Below are 27,290 nucleotides of genomic sequence, written 5' to 3' on the forward strand. Positions count from 1 at the left end.
AGAGAGATGGGACTGAAGTTCTTGAGGTGTGTCGGGTCTGCGGAGGGCTTCTTGAGGAGGGATTTGACTTCGGCACGCTTCTAGTCTGTTGGTCTCGAAGGAGCAGTTGATCGTTTATAGCAGTTTGGGTGCAACAGCGGTGGCGGCCCTGTGGAAGATGAGTGGCGGGCAGGGTTAAGTGGTGCTCCGGAGTAGAAGCTTTTCATAGGCTTTGCAGGGTCTTCTGTGGCAAGAGTGGTCCAGGTGAGGAGGGTCGGCTGGATGGCGTTGCTGGTTGGGGCGTGTTGGGTCAGTGCCCTGGTCTTAGCCATCGAAGTTGTCGTAGAGCGTCTTGATCTTGTGGTGGAAGAAGGAGCTGGGTTTGTTGCAGAGGTCTTTGGAGGGAGGGATGTTGGTAGTTTCACTGTTGGGTCTGGTGAATTATTGTATGATGAGTTCCTTGGAGTTGGAGAGGATTCTGCCTTGGATGAAGTTTCTCTTAGTTGATTTGATGAGTTGGTGGTGTGCCATGGTTGCGGCCTTGTGACGGAGCGTGCTTCTGGGGTTCCGCTGTTTCTCCATGTTTTCTCCAGTCGTCGGCAAGAGCGCTTGGATTCTAGGAGGTCTGTGGTGAACCAGGCAGCTTTTGCGTTGTATCGTCTGGCGGAGTAGTGGAAGCATTGCTAAGAGGAGGGAATCATCAAGGCAACCTCCTGTACAACTCCTGGGAGCTTCAAGGTGTTTTTAGCTGCTCATCAGCAAATGTGGGACCAAACAAAAAGCAGCGGTATAAATCAACTTCTTTCAAACATTCTTCCATAAACTGATATTATAGCCATTATAAAACAGGTTGAAAAATAAAATATATAGTATGGTAGAATGCACAGGATTTATGCGGTTCCAGGTAAGGATAAAGTTCCCTGGTGAAATTTATGAAAATCCCTCCCTGCAGCACACTAACTAGGAAACCACATTCATGTCTCAATCATGAAGTTAGAATCAGAACTCTATTCTTGTACATCCGAGATCAGATAGCTTATCGTAGATAGGCATCCACTTCACACAAAAAAGCAGTATGCAGGAGGAGAACCAAGTTTGCAGCAAAGATGGTGCACGTTATTCAAGTCTGGGCCTTCTTCCGTATTAAATCAAAGACTCTTAAGGCACATCCTTAGTGTTTACTGAAACAAATGTGCCAGATAGTTATAGGGACAGAGCCATCTCTTGAGGTTAGCAGGTTCTCTACCATCTACCAACATAGGTAATTTTAGATGAGCCTTAAAAGGCCCGTCCAGTTAAATATTAAACAGTGGTTGACCCTCAAATTGGAAACCGTATTAAGTTCAAGTATTACAGAAATAGGAGAGTTTTTAGAGATCATCAGGACAGTAGAGTTGGTTGGTTTTTAGATTTGACAGAGAAGAAGGTTCTAGATTGAGACTGCTGCAACAGGGAAATGTGGGTTTCTTTTCTGTGCTTGGGAGGAACCACCCTCTCAGATGGACACTAAAGAACAATGAAAAAGGGGAATGCTGCATAATTAAAAAAAACACAAATATATGAAATATGAAAATTAGATTGAAACTTTAGAGCGATTCATAACAGGAACTCATAATGGAGGGAGTACTTTACACCTGATCCATAAACTCCGTCACCAGAGTAAATGAAAAGAGCAACCTTTCCATATCTCTGTTCGCAGAAGCAACACAGGCTCTGAGGTTAGAGCAAGTTCAGATCATTTCAAACAGCAGAATCGAACTGTTCTCTCAAATTGTGAAGGCAACCGAAGGCCCGATATAGCAAAGTGAACAGTTGTCACTTGCCTTTAACAAGAAGCGTGCAGAGCTGACACTAAAAAGCAAAAATTATCAAACCCATAATTTCATTACAAGTTAAACTGCTGGCTTCACATCAAGTAGCAAAAAAAAGCAGCATTTTGAAAGCGGTTGCTGAGGTGGGGTATGATTAGACAAACATTGAATAGAGCTAGGATAAGCAGTACAATTTTAAAACAAACAAAATTTTCTAAATAGCGGTAGAAGGCGTGATTAGATAGGAAGCACTATGCCTACAGATTTAAGGCATTTAGGTAGTAAAATTGTTCTGAAATACAATAATAAACATTAAAGGACTAGTACTTTATTGAAAACACAGAGGTGAGAAAGAATAGCCGGCGACTTGAGAACTTGGAGAAGACAGATGCAGACAAAAAATAAATAAATAAATAAATTTAGAAGTCACCCAGAAAAAAATCAATGTGTATAAAAGAAAAGAGAAGACTTTCACGGGCACATGCATCAACACTGACATTTGCGATTCCTTATTTGCGAAAAATAAGGAATCGCAAATAATTAATCGCAAATGGCAATGCATGAAGAAATTGCTAAATAAATTGCGATTTCTTAAAATTCCTTAATTGCGACTCGCAAATTGCAAATCGCAATTAAGGAATAGCTCCCCACTCATTCCTATGGGCCTAGAGGCCCATAGGAATGACATTCTTAATTTGCGATTCACCATTAGAAATTCGCAAATTAAGAATGCAATTTCAAGGGTGCAGGGGTGTCCAAAGGACACCCTGTTGCACCCCTGAAATCTGCCCATTAGTACATTTTGCACACACACATGCCCCAAGGGCATGTGTGTGTGTAAAATGAAACTTTGAAAAATGCACTTTAGTGCATTTTTCAAAGTTTTCGCAAATTACCATGAAGGTTAACTTCGTGGTAATTTGCACCCCTTATTTGCGAATTCGCAAATTTTAAAAGTTTGATGCATTGCATTTAAGGAATCTCAATTTGAGATTCCTTAAATGCAATTGCAATTTAAGAAATCGCAATTTTGTAATTTCTTAAATTGCGAAAATAACAAAAATGATAATGCATCCCTAAAATGGGAATTGCACTCGCAAACGACCGAATTTTGTGATTCGCACCATTTGCGAATGCAATTTCCCTTGATGCATGTGCCCGTCAAAGTATGGACGAAACATAACAAGAAGGTCAAATGAACAACAGTATACAACATTCGTTGATGGAGGAGATTAGTCAGAATGGGAGCATTCTGGAAGTGGTAATAAAAGCTGCACACCATCAAAAGATGTGTAAACGAAAAGCAGACTGAGAAGTAGAAAAAAGAACCAGATATCCAACTACAGATTTACACAAGCCTGGGAACCGAAGGAGATTTTCTTATTACTCTTTGAGTCAAGATACCATAAAGAAGGATAAGTAAAGATTTGTCTATTTAAATAATAGCATGCAAATGTCAAAAATAAGCAAAGTACGTATTTACCAAATGAAGTGGTCCTGGAGGTGGGCTTGGTACTAAAGCTAATTTTGCAGCAAATTCTTTTATTCGGCCTTCAATGTCAAAATCTTTGCAAGGTCTCAGTTGTACCAATAAGCTGAACAATAATTGAAATGACAGGTAAACAGAAACATTACATTAATTACTTTTAGACATTTATTGTAAGCAATAATTACGAAAAGAACCATTTATATTATTCTAAGACTAAATCCTTGATGTACAGACCGTTTGTTATAGAGCTGGCCCTCTCTGGCTGTCAAGATGTCACCTACCAGTGAAGTGATGTATCTTAGAAACATCAACTTAATTTCGATTGCTACATACCTCTTTTCATTATTTTTTGCATCAAAATAAAATAATAATAAAAAGAGATAAAAATGAAATTCATATAAACGCCCTGATGCAGAGATACTCTGTTAATTACTGTTGAACCCCATGGGGCTGACTCACCTTTTCATCGTCCAGGGGTTGATCATTTAAATATCAAGGAGTTGACCAATACTAACATGGTAATGCAAACCATTGCAGCTCAAATTCATTGAGCACTATATACATGTCTTGCTCTTGTTTTTATCCCTGGAACAAACCCTTTTCGTTCGTTATTTCTATTTGTTAAATGTTTGAGACCTTCAGTCTCGATTTGGCATTTGTACTCTATATTGACAGACTTACAGTTCAGAGATTTGTTAAATAAAAAAATTAAAAAACACTAATAAATCTAACAAATTGTTATTTTTATTGAAACTGCAGACCTTCAGTTATGTCTAATAAGGCCATTAAAATAATTCGTTTCCTTTTGTTTTTATAGAACACCAAATTGCCAGACTGCAGCACCTTCAAAGAAATTAGAAGTCTAAATTACAAAAAGGTTCCCCCATAAATCCCTAATTATAGAGCAGGCAAACAAGGCACATCCACGGACTATCATTCTATTAGCGATATGTGCATGGTCCAAAGGGTCTGATATTTGAGGTCCACTCCTTGCAGGGAGGAGGTAAGGGTGGTCAAAGTGTTGACCCAAAATAGGTTGAAGATATTTAAAAAAAGTTGTTTTTGAGCACAATAGAGGTTTGGCAGGCTAAAACTGTTCTCAGCCATGGCCTAAGATTCTTTCATAGTGCATAGTCTCACTTTACTCACAAAATACGGAGAAAATGGGCAGGAAACATTTTAAAAATACACAACAATTTACCGCCTCTTTCTTTAAATCTAATTAAAAGCAACATTCTAGAAGATGGGTACAGTTACGGGAAACTGTTGTCTTGAGTTAATAAATCTGTAGAATAAAGGTCAGCTCTGTGTCCTGAATACAATATACATTTTTTGCATGGTAACAGTAGAGATGTGTGTGAACTAAGGTGGTTGACGAGTTGCTAGGCTGGTAGAGGATGGAGGAGGCAGGACCCTCTATAAATGGTGATAACCTACTGAAGATCCCTACCAGCCGAGTAGCCTTTCTCTCTCACATAAACATCTTAGTTCATAATGTCAACTACTCAACAGTAGTGGGCAATTCGTTAACAAAAAGGAGTGCAATAGTATTACACATCAACAACTAAATTATCAACCCATCACTATAGCTGCACAGTTACAAAAAAAACAACAATGGCAGTCACACAATAAGGTAAATCTTACCAAGAAAGGCAGTCCTTAAGTGCATTATAATAAGGATATTTTGAGATTACGCACACTGCAAAAGGTACAAAGCAGTCAAATGTTTTAGTCGAATTCATAGACGAGTCCCAAGAAACCTGACCATTTGTTAAGATATGTCCATGCTAGAGAGAAATAAATACAATTAAATATTATCTGTACACAAAAGCACAAAGTCAATGGCAAATATAATCTAAATCAACATTAAAATAAACATAACTATGCTACCGATCACATTATAAATCAGTAAAACAATTCGAAAAACTATTTCTGCTTCTTTTAAAAATCTGCACAAGGTTAAATGTCGCAGCATGCAATAACCCAGCACTGTAGATCCTACTTACATTTTGTAGCCATTGAGACTTAAGGCACTTAGACTATCCTATGGTGGCACGCAGCTATTAACAAAACTGACTCCCTTAATTATTCCTCACATGACTGGGTGGAAAATGAAGGTTGCATCACACTTTGATGGGAAAAATAGCACTTCGGAAGAAGCAGATTTTTTGATTGCGAGCACTTAATGGGGAGGGCTGTATATCAGAATATGAAAAGCAAAAATAGTCTGCAATAGATGGATCATGTTCTCAATTTTACTATCAAAACTATTACTTTATTGGATTTAGATTTTTCATTGTTAACTTCAAGAGAACAATATTTTAGTAAAACATATTTAGGACATGACTGCTTTGTTAGATGATATTGACATCACTACCAGTAACATGCATCAACCTTTTTTGCGCGTTGCAAACGGTGCGATTCGCAAAATCGGCCACTTGCGCCCGCAAAAAGGGCTTCTGCGATGCATCAAACTGTAACTTTCTCGAAATTTAAGAAATTGCAATTTATTGCGATTTCTTAAATTGCGATTGCATTTAAGGAATTGCAAATTGAGATTCCTTAAATGCAATGCATGGTGAAATCGCGAATAGCTATTTCGCTCATAGGGGTCGCAAATTAGCATCAATTTGAACTTGATGGTAATTTGCAAAAACTTTGAAAAATGCACTAAAGTGCATTTTTCAAAGTTGTAGGTTACAAACACACATGCCCTTGGACCATGTCTGTGTGCAACATGTGTGCTCATCACAAGTTTAGGGGTGCAACGGGGTGTCCTTTTGACACCCTTGCATCCTTGAAATTGCATGTGCAATTTGCTATGCATTCCTATGGGCCATAGGCCCATAGGAATGAATGGGAAGGCAGTCCTTAACTGCGACTCGCAATTTATGAGTCACAATTAAGGAATGTTTGGGAATCGTTAATTTTATAGCGATTCCTACATGCATAGGCTTTTGCAATTCCTTAATTGCAATTCCTTAATAATCGCAATTAAGGAATCGCAAAAGCCTACATTGATGCATGTGCCCCAATATGCTTTTACCTTAACATTGAGGATGTAAGGAAAGGCAATGGAGGGGAAGAAAATATGCTTGGACAAATGTTAGAAATGGGATCCCTGGCTGGCCAGGGCTTGCGCCAAAGTCAGTCAGAGATCACCACTCCTAAGTCAGGGCAAGGGAGTTACACGCCAAGATAACCCCTGCTCAACCTCTAGGTAACGTGGCGCGAGCAGCAAGGCTAAACTCGAGGCGATGTGAGTTAAGTATTTGCTCACGCACCCCAGCAACAACACCCAAGGCCCACCACAAAGGAAACTCCACACAAGGTTATATAAAAATAGCCTTTGTATTATTGCAAAACACATGAGATAAAAACACACACTTTACAATGTGCCAACAGGCACGGGCAGAATTTACAGGGGATATGTACAAGACAGGGCCACCTGGACCACTGTCAGGAATCAGCACTTTTAGAACATAGCACTTTTAGAACATAGCACATAGAATGTAAATCACTTTAGTACACAACCAGTAACTACTGGTAACCAGGTCCTCACTAGCACCACCTGCACTAGGAGAAAAACCAGCTAAGTATCACAATACCTGTAGGGGTATAAGCACATAACACATGATGCATAACATACATTCAGAGGTGTAAGGAACAAGGCACATGACGTATTAACAACACATTCAGAGGTGCAGGGAAGGAAAACACATGATGCCTAAAAACATTCAGCGGTGTATCAACAAGGCACATGATGCATAAAAACACATTCAGAGGTGCAGCAAAAGAACAATTGCGCAAAGATCACATTAGTCACCACCTGTGACTGTCCCTAGGCCAACTGGCCTCTCTAGGGCTAGGATGCCCTGTGTCCCAAAGTCAGGGGCCTACACGTGGCAGTTGCCCACAAAGTGCTGGGCAACTGGTGCAGACAATGGGGCTACACGTTGGAGCCTCGCAGGCTCTGGCCAGGAATACTCTTGGCCCTGTGAGCCTCACTGGGCTCACGAACAACTCAGGGGCAAGGTGGGAGCGGCCCGTTGCCTTCCGGGGCCGCTTTACCACTGGGGACAATGCCGCCTGGATGAAGCCTCTCCGGGCTCAAGAACAGAGAAATGCCCCCCTGAGCCTCTCTGAAGCTGCGCACTTAGTGGAGAAAGGGGGGGTGGCCTATAAGAACTCCGCAATCCTGCTCGGTGGGACTTACTGGAGGTAATAGGAGGGGTAGTTGGCCCACAAGGATTTTCTTGGGGCCAACTACTCCTCTTGCTACCTCCAGTAAGTCCCACACAGTGTGATTGCTAAGAGGTCTTCAGAGACCATGCCCCCCTTACTCCACCTCTCTGTAAACTTGCCTCCTGGCGCAATACTGGTTGGGGGGATGAAGTCCACTTTACTCCAGAGGGACCATGAGGGTCAAGAAGCTCTCTTGGTAGCTTCAGTTAGGATGAAGCAGCAGAATTAATGAGAGCTGGTTGGAGGCCAGGCCCCTTTTCTCCACCACTCTGCAAACGTAAATGCTAGTTAAAAAACCATAGAAATTCACGGAAAAAACACAGGTTACAGGAAAGTTATAGTTAGGCTGACATTATACTTGTACAAAACAGGTGAAATTCAGCCATCATAGTTAGCTGAGCTAACTATAACTCACGCCCCCACAATGCACTGCTGATGACGTGACCTATTACATCGCTCAAGACATGGTTAGTGAAATCACTGAAGACATAATTCTCATTTTCTCTGATACACCTACTCACGCCCCAATATAACCTTTCATACACCCACTCCAAATTTCAGACTAATATTCTCGAAACCATAGACCCACCAATATCAGTTAGTACATACCCACTCTGATTCATAGGTCTACACACATCCACTCACTCACCCATACAGCCACTCATACAGCAAGTCACTCACCAATACAGCCACTGATATATCCACTCATACACCCATACAGACACTCCCACACTGCCACTCACCCAGTCAATCACACTGCCACTTATTTAAATATACAATTATATACGCACCACCTCACTTATTCAAACAGATACTAATACATAAATACTCTCTTATACAATCACTGACACAGGCACACACCCATCCATACATCCACTCTCACAATTACTCACTAACACATTCACTCATATACTCCAACACACACATATACTGCTTTTCACATATGCATTTACTCACCCATATATCACCGAGACATCTATTCAATCACTAACACAGCCATACGTACACTCACTGACCCATACAGCCCCTGGCATACTTACTCATGAACCCATACACCCAGTCAACCACCTACTCACACATCCATGCAAGGAGTCACAAACTCCCTCACCCACCCATACAGACACTCAGGCACACATACAGGTACGCAGACATCCAATCAATAACCCATAGGCACTCATGTAGCTATTCACCAACCCATGAGGCGGATTACACACTAAGTGACAGACTTATACAGACATTCACACAGGTTAGTCACTCACCCATACATTTAATGAGACACGTATAATCACTTCCTTATACAGTCAGTCAGACCCCAACTGCATCATCCATACAGACACTCATAGACCCACTCATTCATCAATAAACGTTTTTAGAAACAGTAACTGGATGATGTAATCAGTGATGCCATTTGATACGTCATCAGTAAGGTCATCAGTGAGGTTATGAGTGATGTAATATGTTACATCAGCAAGCTGAATTGCACAGGTTTCGTACAAGTGAAATGTCAGCCCAACTATAACGTTCCTGTAACCTGTGTTTTTTCCGTGGAAAAAAAATGTAACAAAAAAATACATATATATAGATATATATAGCTATACATACAAATATACATACCAAATGTATAAAGAAGCATGTAAAAAACATAACATGTCAATAGAATACCACTGAATTGAAATTAAACACCTCTAAAACAGAGGTTCATCTTACTAAAAAAAGTTGTGTAAGACTGCTTGTCCTACCGCCGCTTCTGCATCTGTAGCCAAATCCAGGTAGTAATGCTGCGCAAATGTATGCACGCTTCTCCATGTTGCTGCGCTGCAAATTTTATCCAATGGCACTCCAGCGAAGAGCGCAGCTGAAGAGGATACTGCCCTTGTGGAATGAGCCTTAGGTTTTAAAGTAAGAGGTCTGCCCGCTTTAGAATGGCAGAAGATAATGGCGGCTGCAATCCACCTGGCAATCATTGCTTTGATCACTGCAACACCTGGTCTTTGTAAACCATAGGAAACGAAAAGCTGGTCAGATTTTCAAATGTTCTTAGCATGTCATAAATAAAACTTGAGACATCTCTTGATATCCAAAGTATGAAGAGCTTTTTCAGCCGGGGAAGTAGGATTCGCAAAACATTTTCCTAGAATAACCGGCTCAGTTAGGTGGAAATTAGAAGGTACTTTTGGAATGACTGCTGGGTTCGTTCTAAGCAGGACATAGTCATTAGTGAAACGAAGATACGGTTCTTTAATCATGAATGCTTTAATTTCACAGACTCCTGGCTGATGTTAGAGCCTACAGCAATACAATATTCCAGCAAATATACTTGAGCTCAGCCTTGTGTATAGGCTAAAAGGGGATCTCATAAGTTGTGCAAGAACTAAATTAAGTCTCCATTCAGGAGCAGGAGCTCTAATAGTAGGATAGACTCTGAAAAGTCCTTCCATGAACTGTTTCACCAGTCGACTTGAACAAAGAGAAAAATCTTTAGAGGAAGGTCTGTATGATGAACCTTAATAGAAGTATACATAAGGCCCGACTTAGCTAGGGAGAGTAGACAAGGAAAAACAATTTCTGGAGGAGAATCAAAGGGATGTACATTGTTTTGAAGACAGAAGTGCTTCCAGTTGAGATTGTAAGTTTTAATAGTAGATATTGCCCTCACTTTAGATAGAATGTCTTTTGCAGTCCTGTGGCAGGTCTAGGTCCTTGAATTAATGGCGTGCAGCAACCATGCATGTAGTTAGAGTGGCGCGGGACGTGGATGGAGAATTTGGCCCTTGCTCATTGTCCACAGAATCAATAATATTGGAAGGCAATAAGGTTTGCATTCAGAAAGCAGGAGAAGCTCTGTGAACCAATGTTGGCATGGCGAACGCGGAACAATGAGATTCAGAGGATATGGCTCTCAATTTTCATCAGAAACCTCGGTACTAAAGGGTAAGGGGGGGGGGGGGAAGGTGAAGATTCACAACCACCTTATTAGAAAAGCATTACCCCATCCCATAACCCTCTTTCTGGTTCCCTAGCTCGCGAAAAACTGGCACTTCCGGTTTATTCGGGAGGCGAAGCGATCCAAATTGGGCTTGCCCCACCACTGGAAAATGAGATTGAGAACCTCCTGGTCTAGTTCCCATTTGTGGCAGGAGTTGGAAGTTCTGCTTAGAGTATTTGCCAGACTGTTTTTCACCCCTGGAAGATGTTCCACCTTGATATGGGTGCGTAACCTCCCTATTTGTTGAGGTAATGCATACATGTACTATTGTCCGTTCGTATGAGATCTGAAGCAGCTCGTATTCTCGGGAGGAATGCCTGTAATGCTAGGAAAATGGCCTGCAACTCTAGGACATTAATGTGCATCTTTGAAAGCACTCTGGACCACTTGCCTCTTATCCGAAGATCTTGCAGATGTTCTCCCAGCCATCTAGAGAAGTGTCCACAGTAAGGACTAAATCCAGCAACGGAGAATGGAAAGATAGCCCTTTCGAGAGATCCCTGGAGGACTGACACCAGAGAAGTGCTTTTATCATAACTTGAGTTATCTGAAATAGATCGAACGACCAGGTTACTTGGAACCATTGATTGTCCAGCTGCTCCTGTATGGGTCTCATTCAGAGACGCATGTGAGGTATCATTAAAATTTCAGAGGACATCAAGCCAAGCAGAAATTTTATTAGGCGTACAGAAGCGAACTTTCTTCCTGCTAACTATGTCGCTAGTCAAATAAGGTTTGCTTGCCTTTCTATAGATAAGAATGCCCTGTCTTGGACGGTATCTAGGATTGCTCCGAGAAAGACAGTCTTCCAAGACAGTTGCAGAATCAATTTTTGCTAATTGAGTGTTAAACTCAGGGAACAGACCATCCGTAAGCAGATCGAAGTTGCTTTTGAGGCTTGCTTATTTGACGGTGTTTTCACTAGCCAGTCGTCGAGGTAAGGAAACAGTTGCAGACCTTGAAGTCTGAGACGAGTAGCAACTGGAGCCAGGCACTTAGTGAACACTCTTGGGGTTGAACGAAGACGAAACAGGAGGACTTTGAATTGAAGATGAGCACCTGCCACAGTGAAAAGGAGACATTTTCGATGTTTGGGATGAATTGGGAAATGGAAATATGCATCATGTAAATCTAGTGGTCATAAACTCCGCATGATTGAGAAGCTGAAGTATCTCCTGAAGTGGGACCATGCGGAAATACTTTTTCTGCAGGTATTTGTTTAGTCTTCTGAGATCCAGAATGGGTCTCCATTCCCCAGACTTTTTCTTTATTAGAAAGAAGCGGGAATATAAACCTTTTCCCATCTGAGAACGAGGAACTTTTTCTATGGCCCCATTCTGGAGCATAATATCCGCTTCCTTTCGGAGCAATTTGTGATGAGCTGGAAGCCGTCCTAAGGTGGATGAGGGGGCGGAACGGTTACAAATTCTAGAGTATGACCAGACTTTATGATGTCCAGGACCCATTTGCCAGTTGTAATTTTGCTCCACTGTTCACAGTGTAGAGAAACACTTGTCGAATTGAGGTTGGTCCTGGGCAAAGTCATAGCAAGTGCTGGGAAGTTGTCACTGCTTTCTAGCAGGGTCTCTGGCTTGGGTAGTTTGCTCCCTCCTGGGTTGTTGTCTGGAATATGCAGCGGTTGGTGTTGTCTGGAATATGCAGCGGTTGGTGGTGCCTTATCAGACTGATAGGATTGTGGTTGGTATTTTTGATAGCTTCCCCAAAAGGAATAAGATCCTCTGTCACGGGCTCCTCGAAAAGGTGCTTTCCTGTATTGGAGAATTCCTAAAGCCTTAGCGGTAGCAGTGTCTGCTTTGATCGCTTGCAAGGCCTCTTCAATATGTTTTTCCAAAGAGTGCATCACCATCAAACAACATGTCTAAAGTTTTATTCTGCACCTCAGGACGGAAGGTGGTAAATATGAGCCATTCATGGGGACAAAGAACTGCTATACCAGCTAATTGCCTAAAAGCATGAGAAGCAATGTCGTCAGATATATCAATAATTTCAGAGGCTGATCTTTCTCCTTTGAGAAGAATTTATTTGCCTCCTGTTTCTTATCGTCCAGTAAAAATTCGAGCTATGATGCCTCATCCGACCACATTTGGCGGTCATATCTTCCTAGAATTGCTAGGGAATTGGCATCGTGCACTGACGCACCTGCACTGGTGGTAAACCAATACTGTCTAAGCGCATTCCATCCTTATCAGGCCTGGGTATTTACAGAATCTGGCCTTAGATGTGCCACTAAGCATGCTAATGCATCATCAGGGGCTTTATATTTTTATTATTCCAGGGAAGGATTGCCAGAACTGAATACAGCGCTTTCATAATTTTGATTCCTTCCTCCCAAATTTGATCCATAATGGGAATTGCATGCACAGATTTTCTGTTCTGATCTTTAAAATCATACAAAAAGCACTCTGGCTGTTTCACAGGTATTGGTAAGTGTAAACAATTTGCCGCCCTATCCATCAGAGCATGGTAGCCCCCAATATCCTCAGGAGGAGAGTCAATAGCTTGAGGAGCTGGCGGAGAAGGCATAGGAAATTGGTAATCTTCCCACTCATCAATAATTGTTGGAGATTACGGAATGTTTCCTTCTTCAGCATCATTATTAATATTTAGATGATGTATAAAGAGCACGGCCACCCAACAGGGTTTTCCGGCGCTTAAAGTGGGACCAATGAGACTAGAGATCAGATGGCATTAGGCCTGACTTAAAAGAAAGGTCTTTCTATTTTTTCGGAAAGCTAGGAGAGATTGACAGGTCCCGAGTTCCAGGGGAAGGGAATTCCACAGTTTTGGTCCCAGGAAGGAGAACAAGCAGCCACTCATGGAGTCAGCTGTACTCTGGGGACTAAAAAGAGAGAAAGGTTGGCCGATCTAAGGTTGCGAGGGCGTAGACAAGGCTTGACAAGGTTACATATGTACACAGGGGCAAGCCGTGCTGAACTCTAAACATATAGCAGACTGCCTTAAACTCGATCCGCTTACGGTTAACCCTGAGCCAGTGGAGTTGATGAAGCAAAGTGGAAACAGAAGCGTACAGAGGCAACCAAAAAAGAAGGCGAGCTGCCGCATTCTGAATGAGCTGGAAACGGCGGACGGAGGTCTTGTCCGCACCGAGATACAGTACATTACCATAATCAAGTCTAGAGATTACCAATGCCTGCAAGTCAGTTCTCTGAGCAGCTAGTGAAATTAGCCAGTGGGTTTTCTTTAACCACTTGAGGACCGCAAAGCAGGCAGAGGTGACTCCCGAGACCTGGGCAACGAGAGGAAGCTTGCTGTTGATGGAAAAGCCCAGGTTTTAAACCTTAGGGACCGGAGCCGGCAAAGGTGCCAAAGAGACAAGCCAATGGCTGGTTCCCAAGAATGAGAAGCTCAGTCTTGGAACCGTTCAGCCTTAAAGCATTCCTAGACATCTACAAGGAGATGTTTCGCAGACCAAGTTTGAGTAATGAAGGATCCGGATGTTGAGCAGGCGACAAAGAAAAATTAATCTTCATATCATCAGCGTATGAAAAGATGGTCAACCCAGATTTTTCTGCAATGTCCGCCAAGGAGCGAACAGAAAGATTAAAAAGCAGAGAACTCTGTATCAAACCCTGCGGGATTCCATATGTTAGGGCAACAGGGTTGGATTTAGCGGTTTGAGAGAAAACTTGAAAGGAGCAACCCTTTAAAAAAAGATATCAACCACTGCAAGGCTTCACCTACAATTCCAGAGCCTTCAAGGTGATCCACCAGAATGGAGTGGGAGACTGTCGAAGGCAGCACGCAAATCTAGCAGGATGAGCGTTGCTAAGCCCCATAGTCAAGCTGCTGCCTAAGGTCCTCCATGACCTCCAGCAGAGCAGATTTAGTACTGTGACCAGCACGAAAGCCAGACTGCGATGAAGGAAATAGCTTCTGCCTTGTCACATTTGCAAAAGGTTGGGTTAATGTGTTTTTCCAATATTTTGGAAAAGGTAGAGAGAAGAGATATGGTCCTGTAGTTAGACCAGCAGAGGGGATCCAAGCCAGTATTTTTCAACCGTGGAAGCACAAGACCCTGCTTCCAATTACGGGGCAACTGGCCAAGATTTAAGGAGGAGTTGAGAAGATTAACAATCACCTTGAGGGCAGGCTCATCCAGGCATCTGGGCTTAGATAGAGGGAGAGGATGCAGTAGGGAGTCAGACTTGATGTTTCCCAGTAGGGTTTTCAGAGAGATTAAATGTGGGAGCCAGGCCTTCAGTTCGGCAAATGCAGAGCAGTCTCGACCTGTTCGGAGAGTTGAGTTGTGGCAAAGATGAAGTTGTCATGAGGGGAGGAGTCCAACTAAAGCTTGCGGTGGATAGACACAACTTTATTGTAGAAAAACAGCGCAAGTTTGTTGCAATGATGTAATGGAAGGGAAGGGGACGGCAAGAACTTGCTAGGCGCAGAGAGTTCAGTCACTACTTTAAAGAGGATTTTCTGGCTGTTTTGGGCAGTCATAATTTTATCCGTGTAGAAGGAGCCATGAGCTGATCTGCATAGCATATGATATTTCTTTAGTTCCTCCAGATAGCGGATTTCAGCCTCTGGCGCACAGTGCTTTCTCCACAGTCTCTCCAAAACTTTACATTGGTTTTTTTTATTCTAAGAGAGTCAGTAAACCACGGGGCGGGGGAAGCACTCTAAGTTGAGATTTAGTGGAGAGAGAAAGAATTGAATTGATAGCCTCAGACAACCAGTGACCTACTAGAACCTGGTTCGCGTCCAGTTGAGAAGTAATAGAGGGAGTGGTCTTCAAAATCTGCTCATTAAGTGCCTTTCATAACAAGTTGAGACCAATTCCATGTTTTCTTTGGCAAGGCAGAGGGACGAGGCAAGAGAGCCAGAGAGGAATCAATAAAAAACAAAAAGGAATAACAAGGTGATCAGACCAGCCAAGTTGAATGGGAGGTGCAGTGGACGGTGTGGGGAGATTCGAAAAAATAGGGTCCAGAAGATGCCCTGCTGCATGAGTGGGAAAGGTGTTGGTGAATGAGAGATTCTGTGTCATCAGATCATCCAAGATGCTTCGGACAGATTTGTTACTAGGATCATCAAAATGAAAATTCAAGGAGGAGGAGCTTGGCGGGCATCCGAGATGGCCGCGTGAGCTCAGCGCTCCCCGGACCCCCGCCACTCCCGGCATAATATCCTGAACTAATCCTGACTTTTTACGAGGATTTGTGTAGAGGACACTGGGCTGATTGCCCTGGACTTTTTGAAGTTTGATTTGAACCCGGGGTGCCGGAGTTACATCGATTCGGACTTTCGGGCTCCGCCCTCGAGGTACGCCCGGGACTGGGTGAGGCTCAGTGGCCGTCTTGCAGTTGAACAACAACGGCAGGGGGATTCGACTTGTGGGTCCCCCTCTTAAGTTTCGGTTTCGTTTCTGCCTCAGACTGAGACATCTGGCAGAGGAGCCTGGCCTGGGCTGAAGTCGGGGCACGGACCGGCTGTCGGGCCTTTGGCTGGTTTATTCTCCTGTTTGTTGACCCTCCCAATAGTGGTACCCTAGCTGCGGTTCTTTGGTCCCGAGGCCCTGCTTTCCTGTGACCATTCTATCGAGCCTGGTTGATCCCCGGGTGACGCAGTTTTATCATGGCTGGCAGAGGGGACCGAGAGACTCGGAAGACCAAGACGCCCCTGCGTGGGGGCCCGGTCCAGTCCAACGTTATGGACCGCTACACCCATTCCAAGGGGTCCCCCGGAGCCGCCCTGCCCGGATCAAGTAACGCTGATCACACTGTGGAGGCGTCAACGGAGCCCTCCTTGCAGGACGTCATGGGCGCCATTTCTGCCATGAAGGAGACGATAGGCCAACAATATGAAGCTTTGGCCCACAAAATTGACACCGTGGCCATTGATGTGAACTTGATTCGTGCTGACCTGTCGAAAACCAATGAGAAGGTGAAGTCGTTAGATCTCAAGTCATCCAGTCTCACGGAAGACGTTTCGGAGATGCAGACGGAGATCGGCAACCTTCGTAAGGTGAATGACTTCATGACCCGGCGCTTGGAAGATTTTGAGAACAGGGCCCGTCGCTGTAATGTGCGCGTGGTCGGCGTTCCGGAGAATCCAGAACCTCACTCTGTTGATCTCCTTGTTGAGGACTTGATCCAGAACCACCTCTCCCCGTCTGGTTTGTCTAAGTTTTTCGCAGTGGAACGTGCTCATCGTGTTCCGGGGGGCAAGGGTAAGCCGGGTGCCCCGCCGAGGCCTATTGTTGCGAAACTCTTCCATTATAGGGATCGGGACGCTATCCTGCAAGCATCCCGTGTGAAGGGCCCGGTGGCCTTTGAGAACGCCACGGTGAACTTTTATCCGGACTTTTCTCAACAGGTCCAGAGACAGCGTATGGGCTTCCGTGATGTCAAGAAACGTCTCCGAGACATGGGGCTTCGCTACGCCATGCTTTTTCCGACCAGGCTGCGCGTCGAGTACAACGACCGAACCTTCTTCTTTGATCGGCCTGATTCTGTAAATGACTGGATGGACTCTCTGCCTGACCGACCTCCTGAGACTGAGTCCGCCGCCCACCCGGGTGGTGCTGAGGGTGGCGTGGAGAGCTGAACAATCCGCCTACGCCTGGGCCCTCGAATAGAGTAAACTCTTCAGGGATTTACTGCCTCAGTGCCTCTGCTGTTTGTGTATTTTTCTCATTATTTGTCCTACTCGGGGTGGCGGGTGGGCCAGAGCCTTTCCTCCTCCGGGGTTCTTTTTGTAGCATAGGGGTTCTTGGGCGACAGGCACACTGCATGTTGGGGTGGCTATTTAGCATTTTGCAGGGGTGCAGGGTGGGGGGTGTTCTTTTGATTGTTGGGGGGTGGGTGATTGGGATGTTCGATGTTTATGTGTTATGTTTTCAAGGCGAATCAATCTTGCTTCTGATATTTGTTATGTCATGCTCATTACGGGGGGGTTTCGGCGTTGCTGTGTGGGATGGGGGGTAGCGGGTTGAGGCTGGTTTCGTGGAATGTTAATGGTCTGGGAGATCGCATTAAGCGGAGCGTGGTGTTAAAATGTCTACGCCGTTTATCTCCAGATATTGTTTTTTTGCAGGAAACTCATTTGGTGGGCAATTCTTGTCGTGCAATGAACAGGTGGGGATATCGCCTTGCTGCACATTCGGGGTTTACCACTGGTTCCAGGGGGGTGGGTATCCTTGTTCGGGCTTCCCTCCCCCTAGCCATTGATGATGTGATCCTTGATGATCGGGGGCGTTATGCTGTTCTCGTGGGTCGCTATGAGGGTCGTACCCTCTCCTTGTTTACTGTTTATGTGCACCCCGGCCTACAGACTTCCACTTTTTCCGATTTGGGCCGTGTGTTGCTGAACCTTCCTGAAAGTACTCTTTTTCTTGCAGGCGATTTTAATTCTGTGATCTCCGGTCTACATGATCGCTACCCCCCTAGGGATACTCCTTCGGCCCAACAATGGCTAGGTGGGTTTTTGGACACGTTTGGTTTGGTGGATTGCTGGAGGCTCATGCATCCTACCCAGCTCCAATACACCTTCCATTCGGGAGCCCATGGGAGTCTGTCTAGACTGGATTATTTCCTGATGCCCGCGGCGCAGACGCCGGCGGTGCGTGAGATCAGACACCTCCCCCGGGGCATCTCCGATCATTCTCCGCTCTGGCTTTGTTTTGAGTTTGGGGTGGAGGCGGCGGGCCGAGTGGCTCCTATCAACCCCTGGTATATTGCCTCCCCTGAGACCCGAAACCTTTTGACTAAATCTTTAGATGCCTATTTTTTGGACAACGAGGGGTCGGTTTCCTCGGCTGTGTCACTGTGGGAGGCCTTTAAAACAGTGATACGTGGGCAGGCCCTTTCCTTTATTGCTCAATCCAAGCAGACTAGGAATCGGGAGGTGGTGGACCTTGAGACAGAGATTGCGGAGAGAGAGGCCGACTTAGAATCTGGGGTCACCTCTGATAAACTCCACGCCCTGGGTCTGAAACAATTTGCTTATAAATCCTTGGTCACGGATGCGGCTAGACTGATGTTTCGGGAACAGCAGGGTCGTCTATATGATGTGGGGGATAAAGCGGGTAAATTGCTGGCGTGGTTGGATAAGAAAGAGAGAGCGAATCGTGTGGTGCCTGTGATTCAGTCGTCGAATGGTGTCGAAGTGACAGACCCGGTTGGAATAGTGGAATGTTTTGCAGAATATTTTCGTGTGGTTTATACCCCTGTGTCTGGACGGGATGTGGCTGACTCACGCCTTTTGTTGCGCGATATAGCTTTGCCCAGTGTTTCCGATCTAGACCGTGTCTCGTTGGAGTCCCCTTTTACTACGGATGAAATAGCGACTGCCATTCGTTCGCTCCGTTCGGGCAAGGCCTTGGGCCCGAACGGGTTGCCAATTGAGCTGTACAAGCTACGCCCTGACAGGGTAGCGCCCCATCTTCCTGCCATGTTTTTGTAGTCCCGGGAGCGGGGTATTCTCCCGTATGACCAGCGTCTTGCTACGATAGTCGTAATTCCCAAGGACGGGAAACCGCGGGACCTTTGTTCGTCTTATAGGCCCATTTCCCTGTTAAATGTTGAGCCTAAGGTCCTGGCTAAGCTCCTGGCGACCCGCCTACTGACGGTCATTAGCGACTTGGTTCATCCGGATCAATCCGGATTTATCCCACATCGCAACACGGCTCTTAATTTACGTCGTCTCCACGGTGCTGTTGCGAGGGCGGGGCGTCTGACGGAGCCGGCCATTTTGGCCTCGTTGGATGCCTCGATGGCTTTTGACACGGTCGAGTGGCCCTATCTTTGGGCAGCTCTCGAAAAATTTGGTTTTGGGCCTGAATTTATTGGATGGGTGAAGCTGTTGTATGTGGAACCCTTAGCGCAAGTGGTGGTGAACGGTAGAGTCTCTGTCCCCTTCGGCCTTGGTAGAGGAACCCGGCAGGGTTGCCCCTTATCTCCATTGCTTTCGCGCTGGCCCTGGAACCGTTAGCTGCGTGGCTTCGATGGGAACCATCACTCAAGGGGATCCGTTGGTCGCCGGACTTTGAAGACCGTGTCTCTCTTTACGCGGACGACATTCTTCTATATCTTACATCCCCGCGTAAATCCTTGAACGTCTTATTTGATGTTCTTACTTCGTTCGGAGCTAACTCGGGCCTTGTTATTAATTGGGCTAAGTCCTGCGTGTATGTTCTCTCGGGTGTTTTGCCTTCTTTGCCGGCCAGGTTCCCTATCCAGGTGGTCCAGTCTGGCTTCAAGTATTTGGGGATTTTTATTACCCTGGACCCCTCCTCCGGTTTGAGCGCAATCTCCTCCCCCCGCTTCTTAGATTACGCCAGGATGTGGCCCGTTGGCGTAAGCTACCCCTGTCTCCTCTGGGTAGGGCGGCTCTATTTAAAATGATGTCCTTGCCGCGGTTCCTCTACGCCCTTCAGAACTCCTTCGACGACATTCCCGCTACTTATTTCAGAGAAATCGAGAGTCTGCAAAGACAATTGATTTGGGACGGGCGCCCACGTATAGCCCTTGCGAAACTTACTATCCCTTGGTACGACGGGGGCATGGCGCTCCCCGACATCAAGAGATACTACTGGGCTGCCCAGCTCTCGGCCATTAACCACGCGATGTATTCGCCGGGTCGCGATCCGGCTTTTGAGATGGATAGGCTCCAGTTGCCGGGAGGGGACTTTAATAGAGCGCTATATTCTAGATCGGCCGGGAGCCATCTTGTGGGCCCGTCCAGGGCTGCGGTCAAAGTGTGGCGTGCTGTGAATGTGAGTTTGGGGTGGGAGAATCGACTGACGCTGGCGACTCCGCTTTATGCGTCTGAACGTTTGGGATGTCTCTGGTCTACTAAGGGTTTTTTTTTCATAACCAATGGTCTACTAAGGGTTTTGAACGCTGGGATATGATTGGGATTTGTAAGGTGGGTGACGTTTGTGTGAATGGTCACGTGAAGTCATTCCAGGCCCTTAAGGCGGAATACGACTTGAGTGATAGAGAGTTTTTCCGGTATCTGCAAGTCCGACATGCCCTGGCCTCGGTTCTGACTCCTGATGTGACCCTACCCGAGTCTTCCCCCCTTGAAGATCGTGTACTAGATGGACACTTGCCCAACAGTACTATCTCGCTCATCTATAAGAAACTGATTCATAATCGTGCGGATTTGTTGGTCCGACTCCGGGAGATGGGGGTCGGTGATGGATTAGAACTGGATGACGAGGACTGGCAGTCGGCACTCTCCTCCCCAAAGGAGGTCGCCATTCCCGCCCGTCTTCGTTTGGTGCAACTTAAGATCCTCCACCGGGTGTATGTGACTGGTCCGCGTCTGGTCGTGATGGGTTTTTCCCCGGATGGCTTGTGTAAGCGTGGCTGTGGGATGAGCGCTACCTTTCTGCACATACTTTGGGAGTGTCCTGTGGTGGCGGCCTATTGGGTGGATGTGCTTGCGATAATGACTGTAGTGACGGGTGTTGCCCTGCGGCCTGAGGCCCGACGATGCCTGCTGAATGTGTGGGAACCCTCTGATTACTCTGTGGCCCAGACTAGATGGGCGACCCTGGGTTACATGGTCGCGAAGCGCGACATTGCGCAACTCTGGGGCGTATCCCGACCTCCTGACGTTTCGGTGTGGGAGGACAACATGGACTGGTCCATGTTCCGAGAGAAGACAGTCTACTTGGCTAGGGGCAGACCAGGGGCGTGGACGAAAATCTGGGGTCAATGGAATGCATACCGTGGAGATATTTGTGCCCCTCCCTTGGTTGCCACCTCCGATATTATCCTGTCTCCTTAGGCCGAAGTTCCCGAACTTTTTCACTCTGTTTTAGGATTTTCCTGTCCTCCCTGCTCCCCCCCCTCACGGCCTTGCCGAATCTCATTGATTTCTGTCTGTTCTCCTGTTTAGTGACCTCCCCCTCTGCTATTTGGGCTGACTTGATTATTGTACTCGCCTCGTCCTTGTGTTTGTTATTTTCATGTTTTAAATAGAAAATTGTTGTATCCTGTCCTATGTCTGGAGCAATTTTCTTCTATGATTTGGCCTGGCCTCGGAAAATGATTGTTTATTTCATGTGTCGTGCTATGTGACTTAGCGGCCAGCCCGTGTGGTTGTGGGCCCATCTTTGTATTTTATATGATTGCTCAATAAAAATATTTTAACCAAAAAAAAAAAAAAATATGAAAATTCAAGTCCTCAAGCACTGAAAAATCTGCCACCAGATGAACATGAGGGGCAAGTGATTCAGTCAGCAGTGAACCCCAGTTGTTAGCTGGCCTGGGAGCGGTAAATGAGGGCACCAGAAAAGGTGAATTTAGGGGAGAACAGAATAGAAAAAAAACAGGACTTCACAATTAGGGACCGTGAGTGCCTCAATTTTGCAACTATAGAGTTTTTTTTTTTTTTTTAAAGACAATGGCAATTGCTCCACCAGTTTTCAGTGGTCTGTTGATACCTAAAAGTGCAAAGTTATGCGGTAGCGCCGCAATCATATTCAGCATGGACCCCTCGTGGAGCCAAGTCTCAGTTAGAAAAACCGAATACAGATCACGGTCAACCAGAAAGTGAAATAGGTGCAACTGGTGTTTGGAAAGGGAGCGACATTTGAGACTGAAGCAACAGAGAACCTTGGGTGGATGTGGGATAGAATTGTCAACTCTGGGTAAAGGTGGAGGGTCTCTCCACCAGAGGAAAGGTCAGGTCCAGGCCAAGAGTGAGTGGGGAGGATATTGTCAAATAGGCAGTCAAGACCTTGCGTATCAGGAGGAGAGGAGTCGAGGCTGCAAGAAATAACGAGCATTGTCATCGTCATCCTGTGGGACCGGATCTTGTTGCACAGGAACAGAATCTCGTGATTCAGGAGGAGGTAAGAGACACTATAATTAGGCTAGAATCCAAAGCAGGCGGGGGAGTTTTTCTTTTTACACAGAACCTGCTGCTGTAGGGAAACGTGTATGGTAATAATGCAACATAGCTGTTAGATCTTGCACCAATGAAACAGGCAGCTGTATCATTGGTTCCTGGTGTGCCATAAAAATTTGTGATCTATACATGGGATGAGTATATTGTGGCCCATAATATACATCTTAATCCTCCTCTTCCTGAAATTTTACACGAAATTGAGAAGAGCTGTGGGCTGGACTAAAAATTAAATCATGCTCAGAGTCCTCTACAAATTAACTAGGAGGCAAAGATGAGATGTTTGAAGGAACCTGGTAGATACCCTTAAAGATGGCATCGTCTACGAGAATCTGGACTACAAAACAGACGTGATATGACGAAACAGATAATATCAACGTAGAAAAGACAGTAGTCAGTGACTGTCGTCACCGTTGATGCAGTCAACAGAACAACTACAGTCGATGAAGAACTTGTCCTCTACGAAGTAGTTGTCGATGGCATTGATTAAGGTATCGTAGACGGTGGAAGCACCGTCGGTGGTGGAGACGCCGATGATGGCGGAGGCATCGAGGGCAGCATAGTCAACAATGCAGGTGCCGACGAAGAGATTAGGGACAATGGTGTAATAGGTGCTGTTGACGACGACAAAACTTCGGCCGATCAAATCCTAGTCGGCGAAGCTTCTATAGATGCTGACGACCGGTGAGATGCTGACCAAGCAATGCAGGCTTGAAACAGGGGAAATCTATCCTTGAAGAAGTTACTCGCTGCCACTGCCACGGGGGCACACAAGGCTGCTGCTCGGCCACGCGGACCGCCGACCATCGCTGCTGACACTACCAGGGGACTACATCCCCCATCATCCTTCGCGGCGCGCAAGCCAAGCACCGCGTTTTTTAGCACTAGGAGGTGTACATAAGGGGGCCAGGGCTCCCGCAGCGTGGGACGCTCCCGGGCGAAGTCCGGGCCAAGGGTGGGCCCGTCTGCGCCCGTCAGAGCCCAGAGGAGGCCGGCTGGGCCACACTATTGACATTACAATTGTAAACCTGTGGTATATAGCTTTCATTCTTCCATTGTCCTTTCATTCTTCCAGAGTATTGTTGTTCAGCCACATTTGTGTATCTTGGAAGGTCAGGGTTTGGCAAAAATGAGCAAACGGAAGCTGGGTGGTGGGGTTCTAGGGGCTATAGATGCCTTTTTAAGTAGATTCAAAAAGGGGGTGGTGATGGACAGAGTATCTGAATTAAGCAGAACACTCCTACCCAGTCAAAAGATGAGGGCTTGATCCATCACAGTTTTTTAGCTCACTGCACCATCCCAGTTCAGAACCTGGCTACATGCAAATTAGTCTGACCCTGGCCCAGTGCATCATGGGAACAGGGCAGACCAAACTACAAAGCCAATTCTATACTGGAAAGGAAAAAAGCTTCCGGGGACCGGTTTCTGGCATTACAGCCGTCTTCTGCCCGGCTTGCTTGAATCCTGATGGTGCAGTGAGCAAGGGACTCACATCTGAGCATACCCTTCCACACTTGTGGTGGCCAAAACGATTCAAAAAGGGGGGTGGTGATGGACAGAGTATCTGAATTAAGCAGAACACTCCTACCCAGTCAAAAGATCAGGGCTTGATCCATCACCGTTTTTTAGCTCACTGCACCATCCCAGTTCAGAACCTGGCTACATGCAAATTAGTCTGACCCTGGCCCAGAGCATCATGTGAACAGGGCAGACCAAACTACCAAGCCAATTCTTTACTGGAAAGGAAACAAGCTTCCGGGGACCGGTTTCTGGCATTACAGCCGTCTTCGGCCCGGCTTGCTTGAATCCTGATGGTGCAGTGAGCAAGGGACTCACATCTGAGCATACCCTTCCACACTTGTGGTGGCCAAAACGATTCAAAAAGGGGGGTGGTGATGGACAGAGTATCTGAATTAAGCAGAACACTCCTACCCAGTCAAAAGATCAGGGCTTGATCCATCACCGTTTTTTAGCTCACTGCACCATCCCAGTTCAGAACCTGGCTACATGCAAATTAGTCTGACCCTGGCCCAGTGCATCATGGGAACAGGGCAGACCAAACTACCAAGCTAATTCTTTACTGGAAAGGAAAAAAGCTTCCGGGGACCGGTTTCTGGCATTACAGCCGTCTTCGGCCCGGCTTGCTTGAATACTGATGGTGCAGTGAGCAAGGAACTCACATCTGAGCATGCCCTTCGACACTTGTGGTGGCCAAAACGATTCAAAAAGGGGGTGGTGATGGACAGAGTATCTGAATTAAGCAGAACACTCCTACCCAGTCAAAAGATCAGGGCTTGATCCATCACCGTTTTTTAGCTCACTGCACCATCCCAGTTCAGAACCTGGCTACATGCAAATTAGTCTGACCCTGGCCCAGTGCATCATGGGAACAGGGCAGACCAAACTACCAAGCCAATTCTTTACTGGAAAGGAAACAAGCTTCCGGGGACCGGTTTCTGGCATTACAGCCGTCTTCGGCCCCGCTTGCTTGAATCCTGATGGTGCAGTGAGCAAGGGACTCACATCGGAGCATACCCTTCCACACTTGTGGTGGCCAAAACGATTCAAAAAGGGGGGTGGTGATGGACAGAGTATCTGAATTAAGCAGAACACTCCTACCCAGTCAAAAGATCAGGGCTTGATCCATCACCGTTTTTTAGCTCACTGCACCATCCCAGTTCAGAACCTGGCTACATGCAAATTAGTCTGACCCTGGCCCAGTGCATCATGGGAACAGGGCAGACCAAACTACCAAGCCAATTCTTTACTGGAAAGGAAACAAGCTTCCGGGGACCGGTTTCTGGCATTACAGCCGTCTTCGGCCCGGCTTGCTTGAATCCTGATGGTGCAGTGAGCAAGGGACTCACATCTGAGCATACCCTTCCACACTTGTGGTGGCCAAAATGATTCAAAAAGGGGGGTGGTGATGGACAGAGTATCTGAATTAAGCAGAACACTCCTACCCAGTCAAAAGATCAGGGCTTGATCCATCACCGTTTTTTAGCTCACTGCACCATCCCAGTTCAGAACCTGGCTACATGCAAATTAGTCTGACCCTGGCCCAGTGCATCATGGGAACAGGGCAGACCAAACTACCAAGCCAATTCTGAACTGGGATGGTGCAGTGAGCTAAAAAACGGTGATGGATCAAGCCCTGATCTTTTGACTGGGTATGAGTGTTCTGCTTAATTCAGATGCTCTGTCCATCACCACCCCCTTTTCTGAATCGTTTTGGCCACTATAGGAGTGGAAGGGTATGCTCAGACATGAGTCCCTTGCTCACTGCACCATCAGGATTCAAGCAAGCCGGGCCGAAGACGGCTGCAATGCCAGAAACCGGTCCCCGGAAGCTTGTTTCCTTTCCAGTAAAGAACTGGGATGGTGCAGTGAGCTAAAAAACGGTGATGGATCAAGCCCTGATCTTTTGACTGGGTATGAGAGTTCAAATTGCAAACACAACAATGATGGACAGAATGTGGATCAATGTCACACATTCACCCCAGTCCAAAGATCTGGGCCCAAATCCATCGTTTTTCCACTCCACACCACCCTGGGTTAGACAATGGCGATATGCAAATCAGCGCTGACCCTGTGCCCCATGGGAACAGTCCAGTCCGAACTACAAAAGCCATGTCCTTCCCAGAACGGAAACAAGCATCCGAGGACCGGCCCGGTTTCGAGGTAACACCTCTCATCAGCCCGGCTAGCTTGATTCCAGTGGTGTGGAGTGCCTGGGACTCACGTCTGAGCATCCCCAGTACACTTAGAGCGGTAATTGCAAACACAACAATGACGGACAGAATGTGGATCAATGTCACACATTCACCCCAGTCCAAAGATCTGGGCCCAAATCCATCGTTTTTCCACTCCACACCACCCTGGGTTAGACAATGGCGATATGCAAATCAGCGCTGACCCTGTGCCCCATGGCAACAGTCCAGTCCGAACTACAAAAGCCATGTCCTTCCCAGAACGGAAACAAGCATCCGAGGACCGAGAGTTCTGCTTAATTCAGATGCTCTGTCCATCACCACCCCCTTTTCTGAATCGTTTTGGCCACTATAGGAGTGGAAGGGTATGCTCATACATGAGTCCCTTGCTCACTGCACCATCAGGATTCAAGCAAGCCGGGCCGAAGACGGCTGCAATGCCAGAAACCGGTCCCCGGAAGCTTGTTTCCTTTCCAGTAAAGAATTGGCTTGGTAGTTTGGTCTGCCCTGTTCCCATGATGCACTAGGCCAGGGACAGACTAATTTGCATGTAGCCAGGTTCTGAACTGGTATGGTGCAGTAAGCTAAAAACGGTGATAGATCAAGCCCTGATCTTTTGACTGGGTATGAGTGTTCTGCTTAATTCAGATGCTCTGTCCATCACCACCCCCTTTTCTGAATCGTTTTGGCCACTATAGGAGTGGAAGGGTATGCTCAGACATGAGTCCCTTGCTCACTGCACCATCAGGATTCAAGCAAGCCGGGCCGAAGACGGCTGCAATGCCAGAAACCGGTCCCCGGAAGCTTGTTTCCTTTCCAGTAAAGAATTGGCTTGGTAGTTTGGTCTGCCCTGTTCCCATGATGCACTGGGCCAGGGACAGACTAATTTGCATGTAGCCAGGTTCTGAACTGGGATGGTGCAGTGAGCTAAAAAACGGTGATGGATCAAGCCCTGATCTTTTGACTGGGTATGAGTGTTCTGCTTAATTCAGATGTTCTGTCCATCACTACCCCCTTTTCTGAATCGCCCTTTTAAGTAGGGCAGAATCTGCATTAATGCACGAGATTCAACCCCAAGAGGGTGACCATCATGCCCAAGGACATCCAGCTGGCCCGTCGCATCCGAGGCGAGAGGGCCTAAGGCGACAGACCGACCCGAACAA

General features: G+C 46.2%; 1 protein-coding gene across 1 annotated transcript in view; it reads right to left on the reverse strand.

Annotated features, from left to right (window-relative positions):
* The window catches only part of DENND3 (DENN domain containing 3), a 583,137-nt gene that overhangs the window by 387,561 nt on the left and 168,286 nt on the right, over nucleotides 1-27,290 (reverse strand). The window contains exons 4-5 of the mRNA XM_078686126.1: nucleotides 4,924-5,066; nucleotides 3,274-3,385 (exon numbers count right to left, since the gene is read on the reverse strand). Of these exons, the coding sequence (XP_078542252.1) occupies nucleotides 3,274-3,385; nucleotides 4,924-5,066 (255 nt within the window). The remainder of the gene's footprint in view (nucleotides 1-3,273; nucleotides 3,386-4,923; nucleotides 5,067-27,290) is intronic.

This window comes from Lissotriton helveticus, chromosome 4_1, assembly GCF_964261635.1.
Source record: "Lissotriton helveticus chromosome 4_1, aLisHel1.1, whole genome shotgun sequence".
NCBI lineage: Eukaryota > Metazoa > Chordata > Amphibia > Caudata > Salamandridae > Lissotriton > Lissotriton helveticus.